Source organism: Rhineura floridana, chromosome 1 (genome assembly GCF_030035675.1).
Source record: "Rhineura floridana isolate rRhiFlo1 chromosome 1, rRhiFlo1.hap2, whole genome shotgun sequence".
In the NCBI taxonomy this organism is placed as follows: domain Eukaryota; kingdom Metazoa; phylum Chordata; class Lepidosauria; order Squamata; family Rhineuridae; genus Rhineura; species Rhineura floridana.
The window spans coordinates 89,795,724-89,818,416 of record NC_084480.1 but is presented as its reverse complement, the minus strand read 5'-3'; the positions used below and the strand labels follow the sequence as shown (position 1 = coordinate 89,818,416).

The following is a 22,693-nucleotide window of genomic DNA, read 5'->3' as shown; positions in this document are numbered from 1 at the left end:
GCATACTGTTTCTGAAAACTGGAGGCCATACACAGCCATTATGGCTAGTAGCCACCGGTAGCCTTATCCTCCATGAATTTGTCTAATTCTTTTTTACCTCTTGGAGTGAATTCCATAGTTTAACTGTCTGCTGGGTGAAGAAGTACTTTCATTTGTCTGTCCTGAATCTTCCAACATTCAGCTTCACTGGATGCCAACTAGCAGGGCTGGCTCTAAAGGGCGGCCAGGTGGAGCCCTGGCCAAGGCCCCCGCGGCCCACAGGGCCCCCTGAAGGACCCCTCGTTATGGTGGGGGAGTAATGCTCCCCGTCCATGACAGGATCCTGCCACGGATGGCGGGGGGGAGCTGACAGCTCACTCTCCCCCCTGCCCGCTCGCTCTCCTGCTCCCGCCCACTTGCTTTCCCTCTGCCCTGCACACTCGCTCGCTCAGTCTTCCCCCCGCTCTCTCGCTCACTTGCCCTCCTTCCACCCCTGCCTGTTCGCTCGCTCGCTCTCCCTCCCTCCCTCCCCTGCCCACTCGCTCTCCTGCCTCACCTGCTCCCCCACCCTCCCCCCGCTAACTCGCCCACCCTCCACACTTCCCCCCCTGCCCGCTTGCTTGCTCGTCTGCCCACCGTCCTGCCTCCCTGCCTGGTAGGTAGGTAGGTGGGTGGGTGGGGCTTGCAGGCAGGTGCCAGGGCCGAGGGCAGGCAGGTGCCCAGGGGCCCCGGCATGCCTGCAGCCAGCCCTGTCAATGAGTCTATTGTTATGACAGAGGGAGAAAAAAAACTCTGTCCACTTTCTCTATACCACACATAATTTTAGAAACTTCTGTCATGTCTCCTCTTACTCCCCTTTTCTCTAAACTAAAAAGCCCCAACTGCTGTAACTTCCCCTCACAGGGGAGTTGCTCCAGCCCCATGATCATGTTGGTTACCTTTTTCTAAACCTTTTCCAGCTCTACAATATCCTTTCTGAGGTGTGACCAGAACTGTACAGTAACCAGAACTGTACACGGCATTCCAAGTGTGACCTCACCATGGATTTATATAATGGCATTATACCAGCAGTTTTATTTTCAGTTCCTTTCCTAATGATCCCTAAAATGGAATTACCTTTTTCACAGCTGCCAGACCCTGGCCCCACATCATTCTGAAGCTCTGCTATGGCCCCAAGATCTCTTTCCTGGTCAGTCTCTGCAAATTCAGGTGCCATAAGTGGTTGTGAATAAATCAAGTCCCTGCTAAGTGCCATGAGTATAGTTGTCCAGGGTCCTGGGGGGTCTTAGACCCATTACTTTTTTGGGAGCCAGGTCCTAGCAGAGTTCCTATGTCTCCATTGTCCTATGACCAATCAGCATGAAAGTGGAGTGTGTTAGCCACTGAGAAGAGTCTTCTAAAGTTGTGTTCGAGCCTCACCAGATTACTCTGTAATCTCAGGTTGTATAATTTTAGGAGGAGGTCTGGCTGTGAGGGAGCATGGCTGTGACTATGATGAAGGGACCCTGAACTTCTGAATTGCCACTGCACTACTGCCCTATTTGCACTATTCATTTAAAGCACTATTATACCATTCTATGCAGTCATGACTTCCCCCAAAGAATCCTAGGAACTGTAGTTTGTTAAGGGTGCTAAGAGTTGTTAAAAGATCCCTGTTCCCCTCACAGAGCTATAGTTCCCTGGGAAGAGGGACTGAATGTTAAACCACTCTGGGAATTGTAGTTCTGTGAGGGGGCTTAGGGTCTCCGAACACATCTCAGCACCTTTCACAAACTCCATTTCCCAGGATTCTTTTAAATCTGTTTAAAGCTGTATGATACTGCTATAAATGTATAGTGCAGATGGGCCCCAATGGAAACACTTGTCCAGTGTTTCCACATCAGTAGAGCACCTCGCACCGCAGCCTTATCCCTGCGCTTTGGAGAGCAGCCAGCCCCACTGATTTGCAGTGGGGCTAGCTTCCAGTAAGTAAGCGTGCGTTGGGCTGGCAGCCTGGAATGCAACGGATGAGAAAAGGAGCCGGAAGCGGGGGGCAAAAGCGAAGGGGCTGGAAAGGAGAGAAGAGATGGGTGAGAGGTGTGATGGGAGGTGCGTTGGAGGAGGGAAGGAGCGCAGGAGAAAGAATGTCGAGGGAGCCCAGCGGGGAGCGGGAAGGGCTGGGATGGCGTGTGTGAAACAGGACGCGGAGTGGGGGCGACCGCGGAGGGGAGGAGCCCTGGGAGGCGGAGGGGGCGGGAGCGGCACCAGCATCTCCTCGCAGGCTGCTTGGGAAGTTTGCAGCTCTGTCTTCTGCGGGACAGCGGGCTGTCGAGCGCCGGCTAGCATCGCAGCTAAGAGAGTCCGGAGGATCAACCAGGTGCCACGCGGGAAGTCGCCAGCTGGGAAGCAGAAAGGGGGAATCGCCAGCAAACCGGGTTTGACTCCGGAATAAGGCGCTGCTCGTCCCGAGAGCCAGGATGAGGCGCGTCAGCCTGGGATCCCCGAAAGTCCGAGGTGAGCAGATGCGCGGCGAGAGGAGGGGAGGCACGGGAGGGTAAACTGAACTCTTGACTACGGCTAGGAGTGGGGAGGGCGGTGTTTACACGACCGCGTGCTATGATCCGGATTAAAAGGAACCGCTTGGAATTCAAGGTGTTGTGGTGGGGTTCTTGGGTACAAGGGAGGCAGACTGAACGGAGGATGCGACGTGAGAAGAGCCCAGCCGTCCTCTGCCCCAGCCCGCGACTCGTTTTAGTCATTTTATTACTCTTTTCAATTGCGGAACCTGTCAAAGTTTGTAGCGCTTGGGGAGAGGGGAGATATGGTGAAGATGGTGGCGGCAGATCGTGTGTTGTAAAAACTAGAAATGAGGTGAAAAGTCAGCAAGAGCCTCATCTGAACATCTTCCCCCCCACACACACCTTCTTTCTGCCACTTCTGTCCAGTTTGTTTATTTGACTTTTCAAAGTTGGATTGCATGTTTGTCTTGTGTGTCTTTGGCTGTAAAGCTCTTTTGTCTTGGAAGAGAACTCCACTGAAGTCAGTGGGACTGAGATGTTGATGATGGATTGATTTCCAAGTTACTTGAATTTAACTGGGAGGCTAAATAATCCTATTGAAAGAAGAAGAAGATGTTGCCCGCGTTGCACAGTGAGGTTTGGCCAGCGCATTTGTACTGGAATGCTAAGCCACAACAATATGTATGCAGAAGGGGTGTATGAGGTCCACTTACTGCCTGTGGCCATCCCCAGCTATTCCTGCTGGTCTTCATCCTGAGATTTGGACTGGCATCTGTGCAGCTCCCATATAGCTTGGGGGTTGGGGTTGGACATGTGGGTAAACTGATGGGCTGATCTTTGGAATGACATAGCATCGGTTGAGGATGAGATGGAACAGTCTCCTATTGATTATTTACACTGTAGAAGTGGATATAGATGTGCATTTTTGATCATCGTTTTTAGGACATGATATAAATAGGCACACCCCCGTTGTCCAGAGGGCAGCCATGCATGTTACAATTGACTCTTGTATCCACCTTTTGCATTTCCAAGTTAATGTGCAAAACAGGGGACATGTGAAGAAGCGGACAAATCCACAGGGGAAATGTTAACTCACAATTACTTAGGTACATTAAAAACAGTCATAAGAAATGGCTCTGAAAATAAGAAATGGTTGGGATTGAAGAATCCAGATCAGAGGAGAAGGGTGAAGCAGTTTCCAATGGTGCAAAGTAGAAAAGATTTCAAAAGTAAGAGATCACTGTGGAACGTGGTGTCTGAAAGTGAGAACATCCATTATGTTCTCTGAGAATGTAATGTATGAACATAAAGGGTTGGTGAAGGCTGCTGAAAGGAGACTCCTATTCCCCTGACAGAGCTCCAGCAGCCAGAGTGGTTTAACAGTCAGCTGCTCTGATTGAAACTCTGTGAGGGCAACAGGGCATCTTCTAGCAACTCTCAGCACCCTTCACTAACTACACTTCCCATGATGCTTTGGGGGAAGCCATGACTGTCTAAAATGGAATAAAGGTCTGGTGTGGATGTGGCCAGTGACAGTGTTGGTTTAAAATTTGGGTGGGAGACTACATGTGCCTGTTGTAGAATAAAAAGGTGGAGAGAACTGTGGAAAAGAATGATACTGTTCACAATGTTTTCCTTGTGGAAAGGAAAGGGGCTTTCCCTCTGCCCAGTGCCCACCCATCCAATCTCCTCCCCTCTCCCTCCTCTTCCTGCCCTCCTCCTCCCCTCCCTGCTCCTCTCTCAGTTTCATCTATCCTAAGCATGATGCACAGGAGTAAATCCCACTGAACTCAAAAAGCATGAAAACGATCAAACCTGCCCTCCCCTCCTCCTCCCTCTCATTACCTCCCTTTTGCCCCTCCCCCTAACTTCAACTTCCCCCCTCCCCTTCCAATCCCCTCCCTTCCTCCTTCCCTCTCCTCCCCCCTCCTCCTCCCCCATGGTCAGTTTTACCTATCCTAACCATGATCGCACGGGAATAAATCTCACTGAACTCAATAAGCATGTAAATGATCAGATCTGCCTTTCCCCACCTTCCCCTCTCCCTTCCTTCTTCCTCCTTCCCCTCTTCCTTCTTCCTCCTCCCCTGCCCACTCCAGCCCTCCTCTGTCTCTCCCTCTTCTCCTCCTCTCCCCCACGGTCAGTTTTACCTATCCTAAGCATGATTGCATGGGAGTGAATCCCACTGAACTCAATAAGCATGGAAATGCTCAAACCTGCCCTCCTCCCCCCTCCTGCCTGCCCCCCTCCTCCCCTCTGCCCTTCCTCCGCATCCTCCTTTTCCCCTACCCCTGCCCTTCCTCCTCCCCTCCCCATCCCCTGTGGTCAGTTTCACCTATCCTAAGCATGATTGCAGGGGAGTAAATCTCATTGAACTCAATAAGGATGCAAATGATCGATCCATTCTCAGCAAACTTGTCCAGAATCCTATTTCTTACATCTGGGATTAAAAAGCAGATAAATTCACTAATAGGCAAAAAAACCCCAAACCTTGCTGTTTAAGAATGTACCTATAGCCAACAGATATTTCTATAAAACTTTAAAAAGCAGGGAAATTGGGCAGCTATAGTGAATGCACCAGGGGAGCAGGGGACCTGACCTCCTTTCTGAGATATTGGACTGCCCTACAAATTGGTCAAAATGCAAATACCATTTGGGTTGGTCTTTCACAGTCCAATCCACTTCCTGTGTAGCTTGGAAGTGTTGTGGTAACCTCTTCTTCAGGCACTTGTACCCCAAATTGTGTTACGTGCTCATTTCCATGTTAATTGCTTCCATTAAAAAAATCCATTTGCAATCCCATTAACCCAGAAAATCACAGAAGTAAAGTGACGAAATTTGGCATGCAGTCCTTTCCTGCTGTTTTCATGGGGGAATCATGGGGGATCAGAAGTGTGCATGTGTAGAAAAGGCAGGAGAGTAGTGACATCTACAATTTTGTTCATTGTTGTGTCACATCATGCCCACTGATGTAAATGAAATTTAGTGTAACGTGGCAGTATATCAGTCAAAAAGCCACAGCAGTATATCAGTCATAAGGCAACAGGTATTGCAGTGTGAAAGAAATGTTAGACATCGAGACAGAAGAGCTTCCATTATAATTAGTAAAAGTAATGCAAGAAACCCCATGTCTGAATGTAGCCTTGCTCAGCAAGCTGACCTGTTCTCTGTTGATAGCAAAAGTACAAGGATTTCACTCTCCACTTTACCTCTCAGTTTTTGAAGAGAGAGTCCTATGCTCCAATGTAGTTTACTCCTCTCATATTGAGAGTTCATTTTCAGGTTTTACTTGTCGTAGGAACATATATTTAGACTGCAGAATTTGAACAAATTTGTCTAAATAAATTCATGTGCTGTTGAACATGACTGTGTGCATTATTTCAGGAACATTATAGCCTACACTATTGCCAAAGATACCAGTATTAAGCTGTAATGCTTCTCAAGATATTCAACAAGGTTATATGATTCCCGACGTGTGAACCCTCTTCTGACCTGGAGCAAGCTTCTAGCTATTTGCCTACCTAGTGTGCCTGGGTATTTCCAGACTGTCAGTATTTTGCAGGAGAGATTCAAGCACATACCAGAACTTAAGGTTTGTGCATTTAATGTAGATTTAAGGGCTCTGTCGCCCTAGCCCAGCAAATCCAAAAAACCTCAGACTTTTGCAGTTTGGAAAGTGACAGGGAAATTCATTGAAATTCATTGTGTGTGATGAATGAATGACTAAAGGGAAGACATGTAAACACTCCACAAACAAATCAGAAAAAAGGCTCAATAAATCTAACATCTGTGTAAGATTTGTGCAAGCAAATCAGAATGATTGCTCGATAAATCAGCCATCTGGAGGGGCCCTGAGTCTCCAGTGGAAATACATTATGTTTTGGATATTACAGTCGATTCCTGTTGGTTACAGGAGTTGCCCTTGTAACAGCAACAAACCACTTCCATGCCACAGAATTTCATTATTTTGTTTTACCATACAATGCTGTCTAGGATCATCATAAGGTGTACAAAGATGACTGTTGTGGCTAACAAATAAACTTATTCTACTGTCCCATCTACAGTTCTGGACTACCACAGATGGCACTATGTATTGATAAAGTTTGGGCTCATCTAGACGACTGTAAAATGTGTGACATGATCGCTTTGTGTTTTCATTATTTTTTGGTCGTCCATATGACGCCGCGCGCTTTTGCGCATTTTTGCACGGTTAAATCCGCTCCTGCAATACCGCAAATCATGCGATTTGCTTTTTTAAACTGGGAATCATCCACTGTACCTTCAGGCGCTCGGATGCAATACCGTGGACTTTACAGCTGTGGGCGTTTGATGGGCGGTTCTTGGGCGGTTCGCCATATCCCTTCCCTCATTATCAGCCACGTATTTCCACTGTTGCGCATGTGTGCAAATGTCTGGGGAAAGCCCAGGAAAAAGGAACCCATCACAGCAATGGTGTGGTGTTGGGGGGCCCCCCTGCAACTTCTACTGCACAGATGAAAAAAAGTGCATTTGCGCAGAAGCAGCAATAGCGGTTAATTTTTAGCCAGCCTGCAAACTGGGCAGCCGCTCAGGGTGAGATCTGCAATTGTGGTTGTTTGGAAACTTTTTCAAGGGAGAAAATATTTATCTTTGCCTAACCTCCACCTCCCACCCCTCACCCCCGCATCAAATGCCCTTCTTGAACCTATTGGTCTTTGCTTCCAGGCATCCAGAGTGGAGGGAGAGGGGGGGAGAAGAGAAATAGAGGCTTTCCTCTTGGATTACAGACACTCAGGCACCCTTAGTCAATTTCACTTTCCTGCCTGCAAGGCTACTCTCTTTGAGTCTTGTCAATTTCAACCACAGCCTGCAGGTTCTTGGGCAGCCCAGCTGAGCTGAAAAGCATACAGTCGCTTTTGCAAAATATCACAAATACAAGCAAAAAACCCACAGGAATTTTTGGCATATAAGTGGTTTGCTAGAGCGTCTCAGCCACCCGCAACCATAGAGACTGGTGGTCTACCTTCCTAGACATGACACATCGTTACTTGCTGTTCTGGAGAAATAAGTGGAATTGCAATCATGTGTATCTCCAGAAACGTTAAAGGTAGAAAAGCATACAGTCGGTTTTGCGAAATATCGTAAATACAAACAAACAAAAATACAGGCATATAAGTGGTTTGCATGTTTCTTTTATCAGAGGGAACACCGCAAACACTGTGCTGGTCACTTCAGTGCAGATTGACACAGCAGCACGTGGGCCTGTTTGCCCACATTCCCTGCTCGAGTCAAGAGCGGCCACCCATGGGGGGGGCTGTTTGCTTCCCTCAGGGGCAGCATTCCTGCTGCCGAGCCACATAACATCCGGGGCTGAACCCTGCAGTGAATGAGCCCAAGGGTTATGGGGGGATTCGCCCGGAGATTACAAGTGCTGATCCCATGCACTGCCCACAATCCCCCTGGATGGTCAGGGACACCTGGAGACACCCCCCCCGGCCGGTGCTGCTCCAGAGTGATGAGTGACAAGGAACTCCATTACAGCCACTACTACCAAACCATCAGGAAATTCAAACTTTTGCGCTTGTATGTTCAAGTGCATGCGCCTTTTGTGCTTTGTTGCAAAGGGGGAGAGGAACATACGTCATATTTTTGCGGACCAATTGGCTGATAGGGGGGAGTGTTATGGGCAGAGCTGGGAAAAAGTGAGAAGAAGTACGCGTCCTCTCGCTACGTGTGTGGGCGCAAAAAAAGCGGGTTTTTTAATTGGGAAAGAGCGAACAAACAGACAAAGTGAGGACTGTCAGATGACGAACCGGATATGGAAAACGTGGATTATCCCGCTCCGTTTGGATGAGCCCTTTGTCTTCTTTCTAGATTTACTGGATATATTGAAGGCTTTGAACAACATAAATTATGATGTTCTGTTTTGGCAAAGCTGGACCACATTCACTATGCTTTTGAAATAATGTGCAGAAATTTTTTCTCCCAAACGTTAGTAGTCATTTCATTTTTATTTTAGTTATGGCTCAGTTTTATTCACCCATTCATTTTCTCTCTTGTACTAAAGAGGTCACTCCTTCTTCTTTTTAATGTCATTTTTATCATCAATTTGTTCTCATATGTGCCATGGTAAAATTTCCCAGGTTCCCATAAATTAGATAACTGAAAAAGTATGGGTGTTAGTATCACATCCTGGGATTTTTAGATTTGTCTCTTGACATAAGAAGAGCTAGAACGCAATTTGAGAAGGACAAATGATTTGAGTCTCTAAGATGAACCTTTGCCTTCACTTTGATGGACTTCCAAGGAGATGTGACTTAACAGCTGTGAACCTCAAAACTGTTCTAGGTCAATCCATTGAGAGCTCTTAAGCTCACTGCAACCATCAGGGTTGGCCCTACTATTGGGCAAGTGAGGCGGTTGCCTCAGGAAGCTGATTTTAAGTTTCACGAAAGGGCAACAAATTGTTAGCTATTTAAGTTATTCCTATTCTATTTTTACTGCCAGGGTCGGGGAGAAATACTTGTGGAATTTTCTGTCTCAGGTGCCAAAGTAGCTTGACAGCCTTAGGTACTATGTACCTTGGCTTGGTAAGGGGGGGATTTGGTGCTCTGTCTCAGGAAGCAAAGTGTCCTGGGCTAGCCCTGGCAGCCATACACTCCTTAGAAACTAGCCAGTGATTGGAAAAAAGCCTGAATGAGACTTCTGTAGTGGATAGAGTGTTGGACTACAACCTGGGAGACGAGGGTTCGAATCCCCACACAGCCATGAAGCTTACTGGGTGACCTTGGGCCAGTCACTGCCTCTCAGCCTCAGAGAGAGGCAGGGAAAACCACCTCTGAATACTGCCTACCATGAAAACTCTATTCATAGGGTCACCATAAGTTGGAATCGACTTAAAGGCAGTTCATTGCCATTTTCCGAAACCAAAATTGAAATCAGCTGATAATGTCAGTAAGATTTATACACAAGCTTCTCAAAAGACAAAACCATATTCCACAGAAGCCAAGACTAATAATGGTTTATTAAAAAACATGCATTTTCTAAGAATTAGTATTTTGCAAGCTATCATCATTGTCTAGATTGCATTTGCAGTCACAAAACTATTCACAGTGGGTGCACAGAAGATAAATTTATGTCGAAAGCCAAGTCTGTTCTGGATGTTAATGCCATTGATGGGTACTTGACAGACTATACACAATATCTCATCACGGAAGAACTCTTACATGAAATATATACAATGTTTGCTTTTTCACTTTAGGTGTGCTTGCTTTTCTCTGGTCTAAAAATTGTCATTTGTGGATTTGACTTCTATTTATGGCCACCCACACACAAAAAGGGGAAAGCTGAAATAACGTTCAGTGTGTCCTTTATTTGTTTAAGTTTCTGTGTTGCTATGTGGAATATTATAGAATCAGATGGATGTTAGGCTTGCCCCTGGTGTGTCTAACAGAAAAAAGACCAACTTATAAATGGGTCTGTATAATTTAGCATTACCGTGGTGAATGTTCATTCTGTGTAATATTTTGCGCATGAATAATTTCATTATTTATTCCATTTTTATCTATTTTCCTCCTAAGAGCTCAGGGTGGTACAGATGGGGGAGGGGGTCTGTGGGGGGTCAAATAATGAACTGAATTGAGGTGATTCAGGGATCTTTCCCACATCCTGAGTCAAAGTGTGATGTGAGTAACCCCCTCCCTGAATTGGATAAGTACCCCACAAAGCCTTGTGTCGCTCTGTCATTATTTTGTTTCTGTCCTTTTCTGTACCTTACAGCTCTATGCTTTCTTATACCTATGGATTGTATTCAATGCTAGTCCTAATCATAGTAGAACCATTGAAATCAATGAACCTAAGTTAGTAACGTCCACTAACTTCAATGGATTTACTCTGAGTAGGACTAGCATTGAATACCACTCTATATGTTTCCCTAGGTCAGGTGTGGGAAACCTTCAGCCCTCCAGATGTTGCTGAATGACAAATTCCATCCACACTAGCAGGCATGGCCAGTGGCCAGGGATGATGAAAGTTGTAGTTCAGCAACCTCTGGAGAGCCAAAGGTTCCCCACACCTGCCCAAGGTCCATGGGCTGTCCAAAATGTTGCCTGTGGAACAATTAAGAGCTCTAGATTTATTTATTTAGTAGCTTGTTAAAATACCAAAGTGCAGGATTTTTTAAAAAGTTAAAGGCTTCATTTAATTTTCTTTTTTCCTAAAACCTACATTGCTTTTCTTTAATGAAATTTAAAAATCCAAAGCTCTTCAGAACAGGCAACATTGTGGATAGCCTCATATTGTAAGGCATATTGGAGTCCTGTAGGTTCTATCAGAGGAACAAAATAAACACTTGAAAGGCTGGCATGAAACTACAAAGTTTTTTAAAATGTATGAATATGAACCACTTGATTATTTTGAATGTATGAATATGAACCACTTAAATATGGACCACTCTTAATGATTTTAAGATAAGAAAGAGCAAGTTTACATCCACACCATACATTTAAAGCATTCTTGTACCACTTTAACAATCATGCCTTCCTCCAAAGAATACTGGGAACTATAATTAAGGGTGCGAAGAGTTGTTAGGAAATCACTCCCAGACCTACAGTTCTCAGCACCCTTAACAAACTACAGTTCCCAGGATTCTTTGGGGGAAGCCATGATTGTTAAAGTAGTATAAGAGTGCTTTAAATGTATGGGGTGGATTTGACCCAAGAGCCAAACCCCTATTCCCTCCCATAACCCCCCTTTTTCCCATAACCCCCCTTTCCTTCCTCTACAAAGAGCCCCTGAACCTATTTGCCTGTATTTTGGAAGGCTTAATGTGCTCTGGAGGGGCACCTGTGCCTGTAAATTTCATCCACTTTGGCCAAAAGGGAATCATTACAGGCATTCTTAGATTTCCCATTACAGGCAATTAGAAGCATAGCGCCTCTTTTTACATAGAGTGGCTCAGAACCTGAAACAGAGATCAAAGTGAGCACAGAGTGACTGAGAAATAGATCAGACTTTTTTTAAAAAAATGCACAGATACAAGGTGAATCTTAGGTCCTCTGCACACCCCTGGTACGCATAGTTTCCCAACTCTCATTTTATCTTCGCAACCACACTGTGAGGTAGGTTAGGCTGTGTGAGAGAGATTGGCTCAAGGTCATCCAGTGGTCATTGCAGCATCATGTCAGTCTCCTAAGGGTCTCCCCCATCTAACCCCAACATTCTATCCACTACATCACACTGGCTCTCAGTTGCTTGTTCACCTTTTGTCCACTGGATCAGATTATTTTTCTAAATAGCTTAGAGGTCTTTGCATTCAAGCAGCATATAAAGTTTGTTAAATAAATAAATATTTTCCCTCACAGAACAGCAAAAAGATGGCAAATATTGTCCTCAAAATAATGGTCCAGCTCACAAAAACATTACGTTTGGTGGTATATGTAGCAATTCTTATATTTCTATGACTTTAAATAGGGTCCTTTCCATCTAACTTTTCTGTTGAGTGTTAGCAATGGATGCTTTCTTATTCTATAGTGAAAAGGTTTTATCAATGGTCACATATCATTCCTTTGGACAATGGTGTAATTGGACTCCAACTCCCATCAGCCCCTGGTAGCATGGCCAATGGTCAAGGATTATGGGAGCTGTGATCTAGCAACATCTGAAGGGCCACAGCTTCTCCACCCCTTGTTAAAAGGCTTGCAAATTTATGGATGACCTTTATCGGGAGAAGGACAGGGGAGTGCGACCCTGTTATTCTTACTTGATCTCTCAGCGGCTTTTGATACCATTGACCATGGTATCCTTCTGGGCCGACTTGGCGAGATGGGTATTGGAGGAACTGTTTTACAGTGGTTCCGATCCTATCTCCAGGGTCGCTCTCAGAGAATAGCATTGGGTGACTGTCTTTCGGCCCCCTGGCAGTTGTGCTGTGGGGTGCCGCAGGGTACCATCTTGTCCCCCATGCTGTTTAACATCTATATGAAGCCCTTGGGAGCAGTCATCAGGAGATTTGGGGCGAGGTGTCAGCAGCATGCTGACAATACCCAGCTCTATTTCTCCGTAACATCTGAATTGGAAGAGGCCGTGCAAGCCCTGGACTGTTGCCTGGATTTGGTGGTGGGTTGGATGAGAACCAATAAATTGAGTCTGAATCCTAGCAAGACGGAGGCACTGTGGGTTAGTGGCTTCCGAGTTCAGATAATTGGTCAGTTGCCTGCTTTGGATGGGGTCATACTCCTGAAAGAGCAGGTCCGTAGTCTGGCAGTGCTCCTGGATCCATCTTTGTCGCTAGAGGCTCAGGTGACCTCCGTGGGTAGGAGTGCCTTTTACCAGCTTTGGCTGGTAAGAGAGCTGCGGCCATTTCTGGACCGGGATAGCCTCACCACTGTTGTCCACTCACTGGTAACCTCCAGGCTGGATTACTGTAATGCACTCTATGTGGGGCTGCCCTTGAGGTTGGTCCGGAAGCTGCAGCTGGTGCAAAATGCAGCGACGAGACTGCTCACTGGGGCAGGGTATCACCAACATGTCACCCCCCCTCCTGAAAGAATTGCACTGGCTGCCCATTTGCTACCTGGCCAAGTTCAAGGTTCTAGTTTTGGTGTACAAAGCCCTATACAGCTTGGGACCAGGATACTGGAAAGACCGTCTTACCCTTTATATACCCAGTCGATCACTGCGCTCTGCAGATGAGGGCCTCCTGCAGATACCATCTTATCAGGAGGTTCGTTCTGCACAATATAGGGAATGGACCTTTAGTGTGGAGACACCTACCCTGTGGAATTCCCTCCCCTTAAATATTAGGCAGGCACCATCTCTGCTATCTTTTCGGCGCCTTTTGAAGACTTTCCTCTTTTAACAAGACTTTTCAGTTGAGACCAATCCCAGTCTGCGTCTGTGTTAGAATTGCTTTTAATATGTTTTCTTTAATAATATGTTTTTAACCCTTTTTTTAAAAAGATGTTTTTAAAGCTTTTAAAAAATGTTTTAAAAGTTGTTTTGTTTTAATGTATTTTAAGTTTTTTTTATGATGCTTTAAAGTGTTTTTAGCATTTCTGTTTGCCGCCCTGGGCTCCTGCTGGGAGGAAGGGCGGGATATAGATTAAATAAATAAATAAATAAAAATTAAATAATAAATACATAAATAAAGTTTACACATGAGATACTGATAGTTGTGCGAGTCCCCACAGAACTGAAACCATAAGGAGAGATGCTAATGCCATGGGGGGAAAGCATACAATTTGCCCTGCCTGTCTGGTTGCCAGTCTCCAAATGTTACAGGAATGCCATGGGAAATGTAAAGTTAAAAGGGCACCTTAATGTGACCATCAAACAAAGTCCAAAAGAATGAGGGCTATGCAGATAGAATCGAGCCTGATTCTTAATAGCTTGGTCAAAAGGGGGGCAGGTTTAACATTTCTCCAAGTGTTTACCTTGAGCGTACTACTTTGCTTTCTTCTGTATAAGTGAGTGGCTCCCATTTGTGCCTGTGGAGAAAGAATAGCGTTCCATTGTGGGAATAATTGCAGTTGGAGCAAGACATGTGTCTGGCACTGGCACCACAAACAACCTCCATGGATAAGGAAGCAGTACCCTTCTCCCATTCCTGAAGACAGCTACAAGGTTGCAGGATGGATGGGCAGTATGTTTCTATTCTCATCCCAAATAAGGAACCAAATTTAGTCCAGGAGGCAGGGAAGATGAACAGATGTAATGCACACCACTGACTCTTTCCCTGCTCCCATTCTGAATAAAGCTGCTGACTTGGAATGGAGCAGCATTCTTTACATATTCTTCATGGCTCAGAGGCTATGTTTGCTTTTAGGGAACAGGCTGAATGGACAGATTTGAGAAATAATTCATGTGCATATTTATAAGCAATGCTGAATTTGAATTTATGTTGTATCAAAGAGCACAGACACACCTAGTGATTATAAACTGCATCACAAGAAGGTGTCTGTCAAATGTTTTAATATATTATTGAATATAAATCTCTTTCAGTGATATACTTCTGTGTAAAGAAGAGGTCATTACTGTGGGCAACATTCATTAGGTTAGGGTTTACAAAAGGATCATGCACCAATGAGAAGATTTGGCTTAGACCTGATTGTGCACTTTGGAAAACAGCCCACCCTACTCCAAAACACTTCAGTGGCTGCCTAATTCAGCTCAGGATCTAAGGCTGTTTTGGGGGGAAATGGAGCTTTGTTCACTGTGGTGGAAAAAAGCCCACAACTGAGAGGTAGTTGTGATGAGTTTATTAGCTTAGCTATAGCCAAGGAGAGATCTCTACATGACAGACAAAGAACAAACAAAATGGAGCGCTCTGCCCTCCAGGCAGGTTGGTTGATTACTTATAGTAGAATCAATTGGTTACAAGCAAGCATCACATGATGAACAAGAGGAAATTTCTACAGATGTCTTTTAGCATAAGTTTCAAGAAAAACAGCTAAGAAGAATAGACGTTCCTTTCCTTCACTACCCAACAGACACCCATGTGCAGATTGTAGTAGTGGTTAGGAGACTTTCAGGCCCCTGCTACCACTCTTTCCTCTAGCTTAACCACGAACTGGTCCATTCCCCTCCTGCTGCTATTCTGGGTGATCTGTCAGTGTTTGTCTTTCCCTTCTGGACAGGCAGAGATGACCTTTTGTTTTTTTTACAAAAGAGAGTATACACCTAATATGGATACTAAGGCCAAGATGGCTGCAGAAGTCAAGATGACCACCTCCAGCTAGACATCCAAGCACATGTAACACAGCATGCTGAGGGGAAAAACCCACTGCAGGGTCTAGATCCCCAGCAGGAGCTATGGTGGCGCCAGGAACCTGCTGACACCACTGGGGGTCCACCAGGCATGGCCAGCCCAGTAGACAGAAAGCCAATGGAAGGTGGTGGTAGCCTCAAAAATGGGGCGTTCCAGGGGCATAGTGGTGGAGGAGCTTCAGGGTGACCCCTTGGAGTGCTCCCACAGGTCCAGATCTGCACAGAAATTCTGTCGGCAAAAAGGTCAGCAGAGGAAAACAATTGAACTGCAGGTCAATGGGGACTGCTTACTCCCTGGTAGTGCTATTTGTGGGAGTCAGCTCTTCCCTTCTGGCTCTTGCACACAATTCCTGACACAGCCTGCATTCAGCTAGGCCAACAGCTCCTGAACAGGAAGTGGGTGCCGTGGCGCTTTCCACTTGCTCCTCCTCCACCGCCACCCCTTCCACCAGCTTCCTGGGATTTGAATTGCTCTGCCCAGAGTTTACCAAAAAACAACAACCAATAACAATGGGATGATTTGTTGGATAAAACCCATGGCTTTTCTTGTTCTATTTCCTTTTGTGTTGTGGGTGTTTTATCTTTCTGTAAGCCACCAACCTGGAATTTCTTTGAAATGAAAGAAAGGTGGCATAAAAATAAGTTAAATAAATGAACATCCCGTTCTCCCATTTCTTTTAAATGGTTTGGAAACAGATTTGCAAAGTGATTAATGTATTTAATGTAAAGCACTATTGTTACTTATGATGGGGCTGCCACCAAAATAGGATCCCAGTTTTGAGTTCTTTGATTCCCTTCCCTAATTTGTTGTAACATTTGCCCAGCATCAAGATCATCACATTGCGAGTTTCTCCTCCTTCCCTGTTCCACATAATGCACTACTGGTGGTGGTTCAGGGAACATACAATATGGTGATGTTGGGACACAACTGAGTGGTTTCGTCCCTTATGGAAGTGGGAGGGGGGGCGTCTGGCTGGCAGAAGATGCCCATTTCAATGGTAGCCCCATGAGTCTGGGAACTTAAATCTGCCCTGCCAGTGTGATTCCCTGAAATAGGCCACACAATTGTTCTCTAATGCATTATATCAGAAAATACGAGATTGCTGTTTCTCCCATGAAGGCAGGGAATTTAACGTTACTGACGTACATTGTCTTTTTGTTGCTGTTTTAAAGGTTTTGCTGCCAGTGCCCCAGGATTCTGACATGCAATCAGTAGAGAAGCTGGATACATCTTTAAAGAAGAGTTCTAAGGTGTGGGCTCCCCCTTGTGGAAATCTGTTGGAATGAGACTTGCTTGATTTGAAAATCAGATCAGTCTAAAGCTAAACCATGGCTGTGGTCAACACACCACCTGCTGGTCAAAAATATGAAGGAATGGACTCTCTGATACTCCGCCATTACAACTTCACTGGGAAGCTTGACCGAGGAGAAAAGAGAAACCTGACAACCATCATACTTCTAGTTGTCTGTAGTTTCATCATCCTAGAGAACTTGATGGTACTGATTGCCATATGGAAAAACAACAAATTTCACAACCGCATGTATTTTTTTATTGGCAATCTAGCCCTCTGTGATCTACTGGCTGGGATAGTTTACAAAGTAAACATCTTGATGTCAGGAAACAAGACCCTGACCTTGTCTTCCAGGATCTGGTTTGTTCGGGAAGGCAGCATGTTTGTGGCTCTGGGTGCTTCTACATTCAGCTTATTAGCCATCGCTATCGAGAGACATTTGACAATGATCAAAATGAGGCCGTATGATGCTAATAAAAAATACAGGGTCTTCCTGCTTATTGGAACGTGCTGGCTTATCTCGGTTTCCCTAGGTGCCTTACCGATCCTCGGTTGGAACTGTATTCCAAATTTAGACGACTGTTCCACTATTTTGCCGCTCTATTCCAAAAAGTATGTGGCATTTTGCATCACCATTTTCATAGCCATTCTGGTGGCCATTGTAATCCTCTATGCCCGCATTTACATCTTGGTAAAGTCCAGCAGCCGTAATGTTACTAACCACAGTAACTCAGAGAGATCTATGGCATTGCTTCGGACAGTTGTGATTGTCGTTGGGGTTTTCATTGCCTGTTGGTCCCCATTGTTTATTTTGCTGCTGATTGATGTGGCCTGCAAAGTACAAGAGTGTCCCATTTTATACAAAGAAGATGGGTTCATTGCATTGGCCGTCCTCAATTCAGCAATGAACCCCATCATCTACACTCTGGCAAGCAAAGAAATGCGTCGAGCTTTCTTCCGCCTTGTTTGCAGCTGTCTGGTGAAGGCCAGCGTCACTATGTCTTTGCCTATCCAACCCACTCCAGATCAGAGCCGAAGCAAATCCAGCAGCAGCAATGCACAGAAACCAAAGGATGAGTACCCACAGACTAAAGGCTCGCCCAGTTTAGCTGAAAAGAATGAATCTTCATTTCATAATGGAAACTTCTGCAAATGAAGTCCACTAATTCTGCAGGCCAAGGATTCTTCGGTGGCTTTTGTTCAGAGCCAAATGGAAGCCTTTTGGCGGGGTTTCATGCACTTAAATCATAGGGGAAAACACTAACCATTCACACAATATTAAGTGCCTGTTTTTAGCACAGACAGTTTTGGATTGGGTTTTAGTTCCATGAGAGATTGACTCGGGAAGGCTCTTTGCTGCTGCTTCAAGTCCTCATGGTGTCTGTGTAAAGAAACATGGCACATTTGACATGGATCTTCTTGATGCAGTTTGTTTATATATGCATTCAAGAATCAATGCAGAAACAATGGTAGGTTATTTTAAATCAATAAATGAAATCCAATCTGCACCCATCAATAATATACACATCTCAAAAATCTAGAGGTGTTGTGTGAGTTTTTCTTGCAATCTCTTTCTTGCCTCTTGGCCTATCTTCCTCCCTCTTTCCTCAGCCTCCTCCCCTCAAGCAGCCTACCTTCCTGACTTCTATACAGACTGAGATCTGTGTGGAAGTTTGTTCTCACCCAAACTGATCTTTCACTTTCTTCCCCAAAGCTGGACAGTTTGGCAACATTATATGACTGACCTCATGTAAGTGACCAGCAGTTACAGTATTTATATACATTCTGTGATACCACAGTTGCTCAGCCAATAAGCGTTCTGGAAATGGGGAGAAACTTATGGGCAGACATGAGCCCAGGCTAGTCTATAATGCATGTATATAAATATATGTATATAAGTTGCCCACATGAAATGTTCCTGTTCACCAAACATGATAGACCCTCAGCAAAAATGTGTATCCCCTATACGCTGACTGTTAAGGTTATGAGGGTGATTATTTTCATTCTGCAGTGAGCATTATTTTTCCGCTTGTGCATCTTGTTGTTATGCCAATGAATTCATCTACAAGTATTTATTCACAGATTCTTTGACTTGCCATGCCAACAAATAAATGCTTAGGATTGGATATGCTGTTCACCATGCCAAGGCAGTGTCATAATCCACTATATTAGGAAGGCATTAGGAAAGCATGGCAAGAAACTTACACTGACATATATAGACTCCAGAACAAATATTTAGGGTTGAGCTGCCAGCCGCTAATTATATTTTTATTTATGCCAGTTGTGCAGCAAAAGTTTACATTATGTCATGTTACAATCATGATACTCTGTGTAATATACCAGATACTACAAATACTGTGAGCAGGTATGCTTCCAATAGGTTTTTTTTAAGTATAAAAAAAACTTCACAAAAGACATTTTGAAGGAGAGAAATTAGATTCTATGAAATGAAATGGACTGCCTTCAAGTCGATTCCGACTTATGGGTGACCCTTTGAATAGGGTTTTCATGGTAAGCGGTATCCAGAGGGGGTTTACCATTGCCTTCCTCTGAGGCTGAGAGGCAGTGACTGGCCCAAGGTCACCCAGTGAGCTTCATGGCTGTGTGGGGATCGAACCCTGGTCTCTCGGGTCATAGTCCAACACCTTAACCACTACACCACCCAGTATTCTATCTTGCAATTATCAATGCAAATGTCCTGTGAGAGTAGTTAAATACAGTTGTGACTAGAAGCCATTTCTGTTTTGTTGTTTTTTAAAATGTAACATTCATTCTCCTTGAATCTCTTTTTTAATTAATTAATGTAGTTTAGTGTCCGAAATATGTGACTTGGAATTTTATGCATATCATATCATTTTAATCAATGCATATATTTTATGTTTTGCTCTTTGAACAATTTTTTTAAAAAAAAATTGAAGGCCCAGTTGTGTTATTGCAGGCCCAAACAGAAAAGAAGAGAAACGATCTGCTAGAAGTTGCACAGTCTTCTCATATATTTTTCATATGAAACTACAAATTTCGAGAAAAGTATTAGTGCTCATACCAATAGAAATTTACAAAATCACAAATTGCAGTTTAATGTCAACATTCACTGGCAACTATCTCTAGCTCAAATTTGAATCAAGTGAGTCACTGCTGGTAGATGTTGTATCTTCAACTAGCACTAAAATTAATATCCTGTTCGTCAGGACTCTGCTCGGCAATCTGTTCTTGCCCCAGATGGTTTGTGTTGGAAAGAAAGGAGCAGAGAATAAATGGGATTCACCATATACTTGATGTGAACTAAGGGAAGAAATTGGTGAATGCATATACCATGGGAAATAAAGTTAGCATAAACAAAAGAAAGAGTCAAAAGTGGTTCATGAGAACATCATGCATATCACCAACAATTTTCAGCCAACTTCTGCTTCTTTCACAACAGCAGGACTGATTTTCAACATTCCTTAACAGAACCAACCCTCTCAGCAATTGGGAAATTCATAAACATCTGTTAACATTACAGCAGTTCAACCAGGAATTGGAGACTGCAGATAGGTGACAGTCACTTTGTATATTCATGTAATAAATGGAATGATATTCTAGATTTTAAAATATGTGTGGAGGCACGATTTGTGCAACATCCTCCCATTGTTATTTGAGGGGATTTTTTTAGTAGAGTGACAAATTGTTTGCAAAGGTATTTTTAAGAGATGTGCTTTTTAGACAAGAGGTAGCCAACATGCTTTCCTATTTTGGATACAAATCCCATAAGCCTCAGCCATCGTGGCCAATGGGAAGAGATTATGGGAGTTGTAGTCCAAAACATCTGGAAGGCACCTCATTGGCTATCCCTGTTTTAGACATTGCCAAAGCACCTTTATTGAAAATCTGTGTCTAAGGTCAAAATCCAAAGCACATTTAAGTGGAAATAACCAATGGGAGTGACTTGCACAGAATGCCACAGTCTATTCTGGACCCCTCTTGTCCCTTTGATCATGTAATGCCTATTGCACAAACACTTGTTGTTGATTTGAATATTTGTTATCTCAAGTTTAAAATCTTGTAAGCAGAGTGATACATTAACCTTTCAATCTCTGTGCAAAACACAAAAGAGTATGCTGAAACTGTGAATACCAGACAGTATAAACTGACACGTCAAATAAAAAATGCTTAAAGCAGCAAAGAAGCATTGTGTTTCGTATGAAAAAAATGCTAGTTAAACAGCAAGGATCTTGACAAGGATGCTTTAACTATAAATATGAATTGAGTCATGGATGTGTCCCCAGGTACTCTGAAGTGTTTTATTAAGTTTTTATACATTAAATTTATTACGGTGTGTTGAAAGGCATACCACTTTAAACCTAAGAGTGATGGTCTAGCTGTGTTTCCTGGCATGCTTGGGGTTCTTTTGCAATGAACAACTGCTGTTGATACTTCACAGTGGTAGCAAAAAACAAACAAGCAAACCACTCATGGGAGCATGCTAACCATTGCACAGCAACAACATGACTGACTGCAGACATAGTACCCAATCCTAGCTACCATGTTTATACAGAAATAAAGGGTTGGTGTCTAGCCGTGTAGCAGAATGAAGAGGGGATACGATGGTAGAGTTCTGGCGTGGTACATTTGGGGAAGGGGTAAAGCATCTGTTTTGCATGCAGAAGGTCCCAAATTCAATCCTTGGCATCTCCAGGTAGGGCTAGGATAGGCCCCTGTCTGAAATCCTGGAGACTCACTGCCAGTCAGTGTAGCTAATACTGAGCTAAATGGTCTGATTCAGTATAAGGCAGCTTCCTATGTTCCCTATGTAATGGATTGTCCTACTTCAGATGGCAGTAGAGTGGCCATAGAAGAAAAGAGAACTGGGCTCTTGCACCTCTGAATAATTGTGCTGAAGAGGGAATTGCAGCCGATGTAAATTGAAGCAGGTGGAGTTTGCATGACAAGCTAAACACCCTTCTTCTACAGAACTATCAAAGGTTCAGGAGCCCTGTTCTCTCTTTTTTCATCTGGTTAACCTAGACAGGCAGGCGGAGAGTGACATTTTTGAATGTTGCCCTGCATGAAAAAGTCCCTGCAGATTTTAAAAACTAGCACAGCAGATAATTATTTATTTATTTATTTATTTATTTAATTTGTATCCCGCCCTTCCTCCCAGCAGGAGCCCAGGGCAGCAAACAAAGCATTAAAACACTTTAAAACATCATAAAAACAAATCTTAAAATACATTAAAACAAAAACAGCATTAAAAACATTTTAAAAACAACCTTTAAAAAGGGTTAAAAGCATTATTAAAAAACGTATTAAACAATTCTGGCACAGATGCAGACTGGGATAGGTCTCAACTTAAAAGGCTTGTTGAAAGAGAAAAGTTTCAAAAGGTGCCGAAAAGATAGCAGAGATGGCTAGAGAATGAACTGGGCCATAACCCTTTTCCTTGATGGGTGATTCTACCTGCAGGGAGTGGTTTTTCATGGGACAGAATGTCTTCACCCTCTAGTCCAGATGCATTCCCTCCTGGGCCACCTTCTCAGGAGCCATGTGTCACTGGTGGCTGGGGTCAGAAGCAAAAGTGGGCAGAGCAACAAATGTAAATTTTACATTTGTGAAGCAGGCTAATTTCTAAAAACAAACAAACAGCCGTTCTCCACCCAAGGAAACAAGAGGTATTATAAGGCTTCAAGGACACATTCCAGCCAGGCAAAAGTCCTAGCGAAGGGTGTGAAACAGGGCCAGTGAGGGGTGCGGTCTGAGGAGAGGGGGTGTGGTCTGAGGAGAGGGGGTGTGGCTGGGGAGGGAGGGTAGCCTGGGGAGAGTCCCAAGGGACAGATAAGAGAGGCCTGGAGGGTTGCGTTCAATCTCTGGCCCTCAGGTTTCACATTCCTGCTGCAGACTAATATCGCACACTCCATTTTATCACTTCACAATTTTTGCCTCATCATTCTGCTGCATTTATAAACCAGGCCTTCAGTCCCACTGATTTCAAGGCAACTTGTCTTGGTCCCAAGTAGTCATGCATAGCATATGCTTATACTGAAGCATTTAACTGTGAAGTTATATGGGCTCCTGCCGGGAGGAAGGTTGGGTTATAAATCAAATAAATGATAAATTTATTTATTTATTTATTTATTTAACTTTAAAAATTGATTCCACATTTCAAAACTAAAGCCTCCAAGTCAACTTATAACTTTTTAAAAA

At 44.1% G+C, this 22,693-nt stretch overlaps 1 protein-coding gene across 2 annotated transcripts; it reads left to right on the top strand.

The window, feature by feature from the left end:
- The first annotated feature begins 1,863 nt into the window (after positions 1–1,863).
- S1PR3 (sphingosine-1-phosphate receptor 3) lies at positions 1,864–20,644 on the top strand. 2 transcript variants are annotated; one of them, XM_061626121.1, is made up of 2 exons: positions 1,864–1,943; positions 16,395–20,644. In XM_061626121.1, the coding sequence occupies exon 2, from the start codon at positions 16,551–16,553 to the stop codon at positions 17,667–17,669; it is 1,119 nt and encodes a 372-aa protein (XP_061482105.1). In that variant the 5' UTR covers positions 1,864–1,943; positions 16,395–16,550; the 3' UTR covers positions 17,670–20,644. The 2 variants fall into 2 exon arrangements, with proteins under 2 accessions (XP_061482105.1, XP_061482099.1); XM_061626115.1 differs by lacking the exon at positions 1,864–1,943 and adding an exon at positions 2,258–2,472.
- Positions 20,645–22,693: the final 2,049 nt, after the last annotated feature.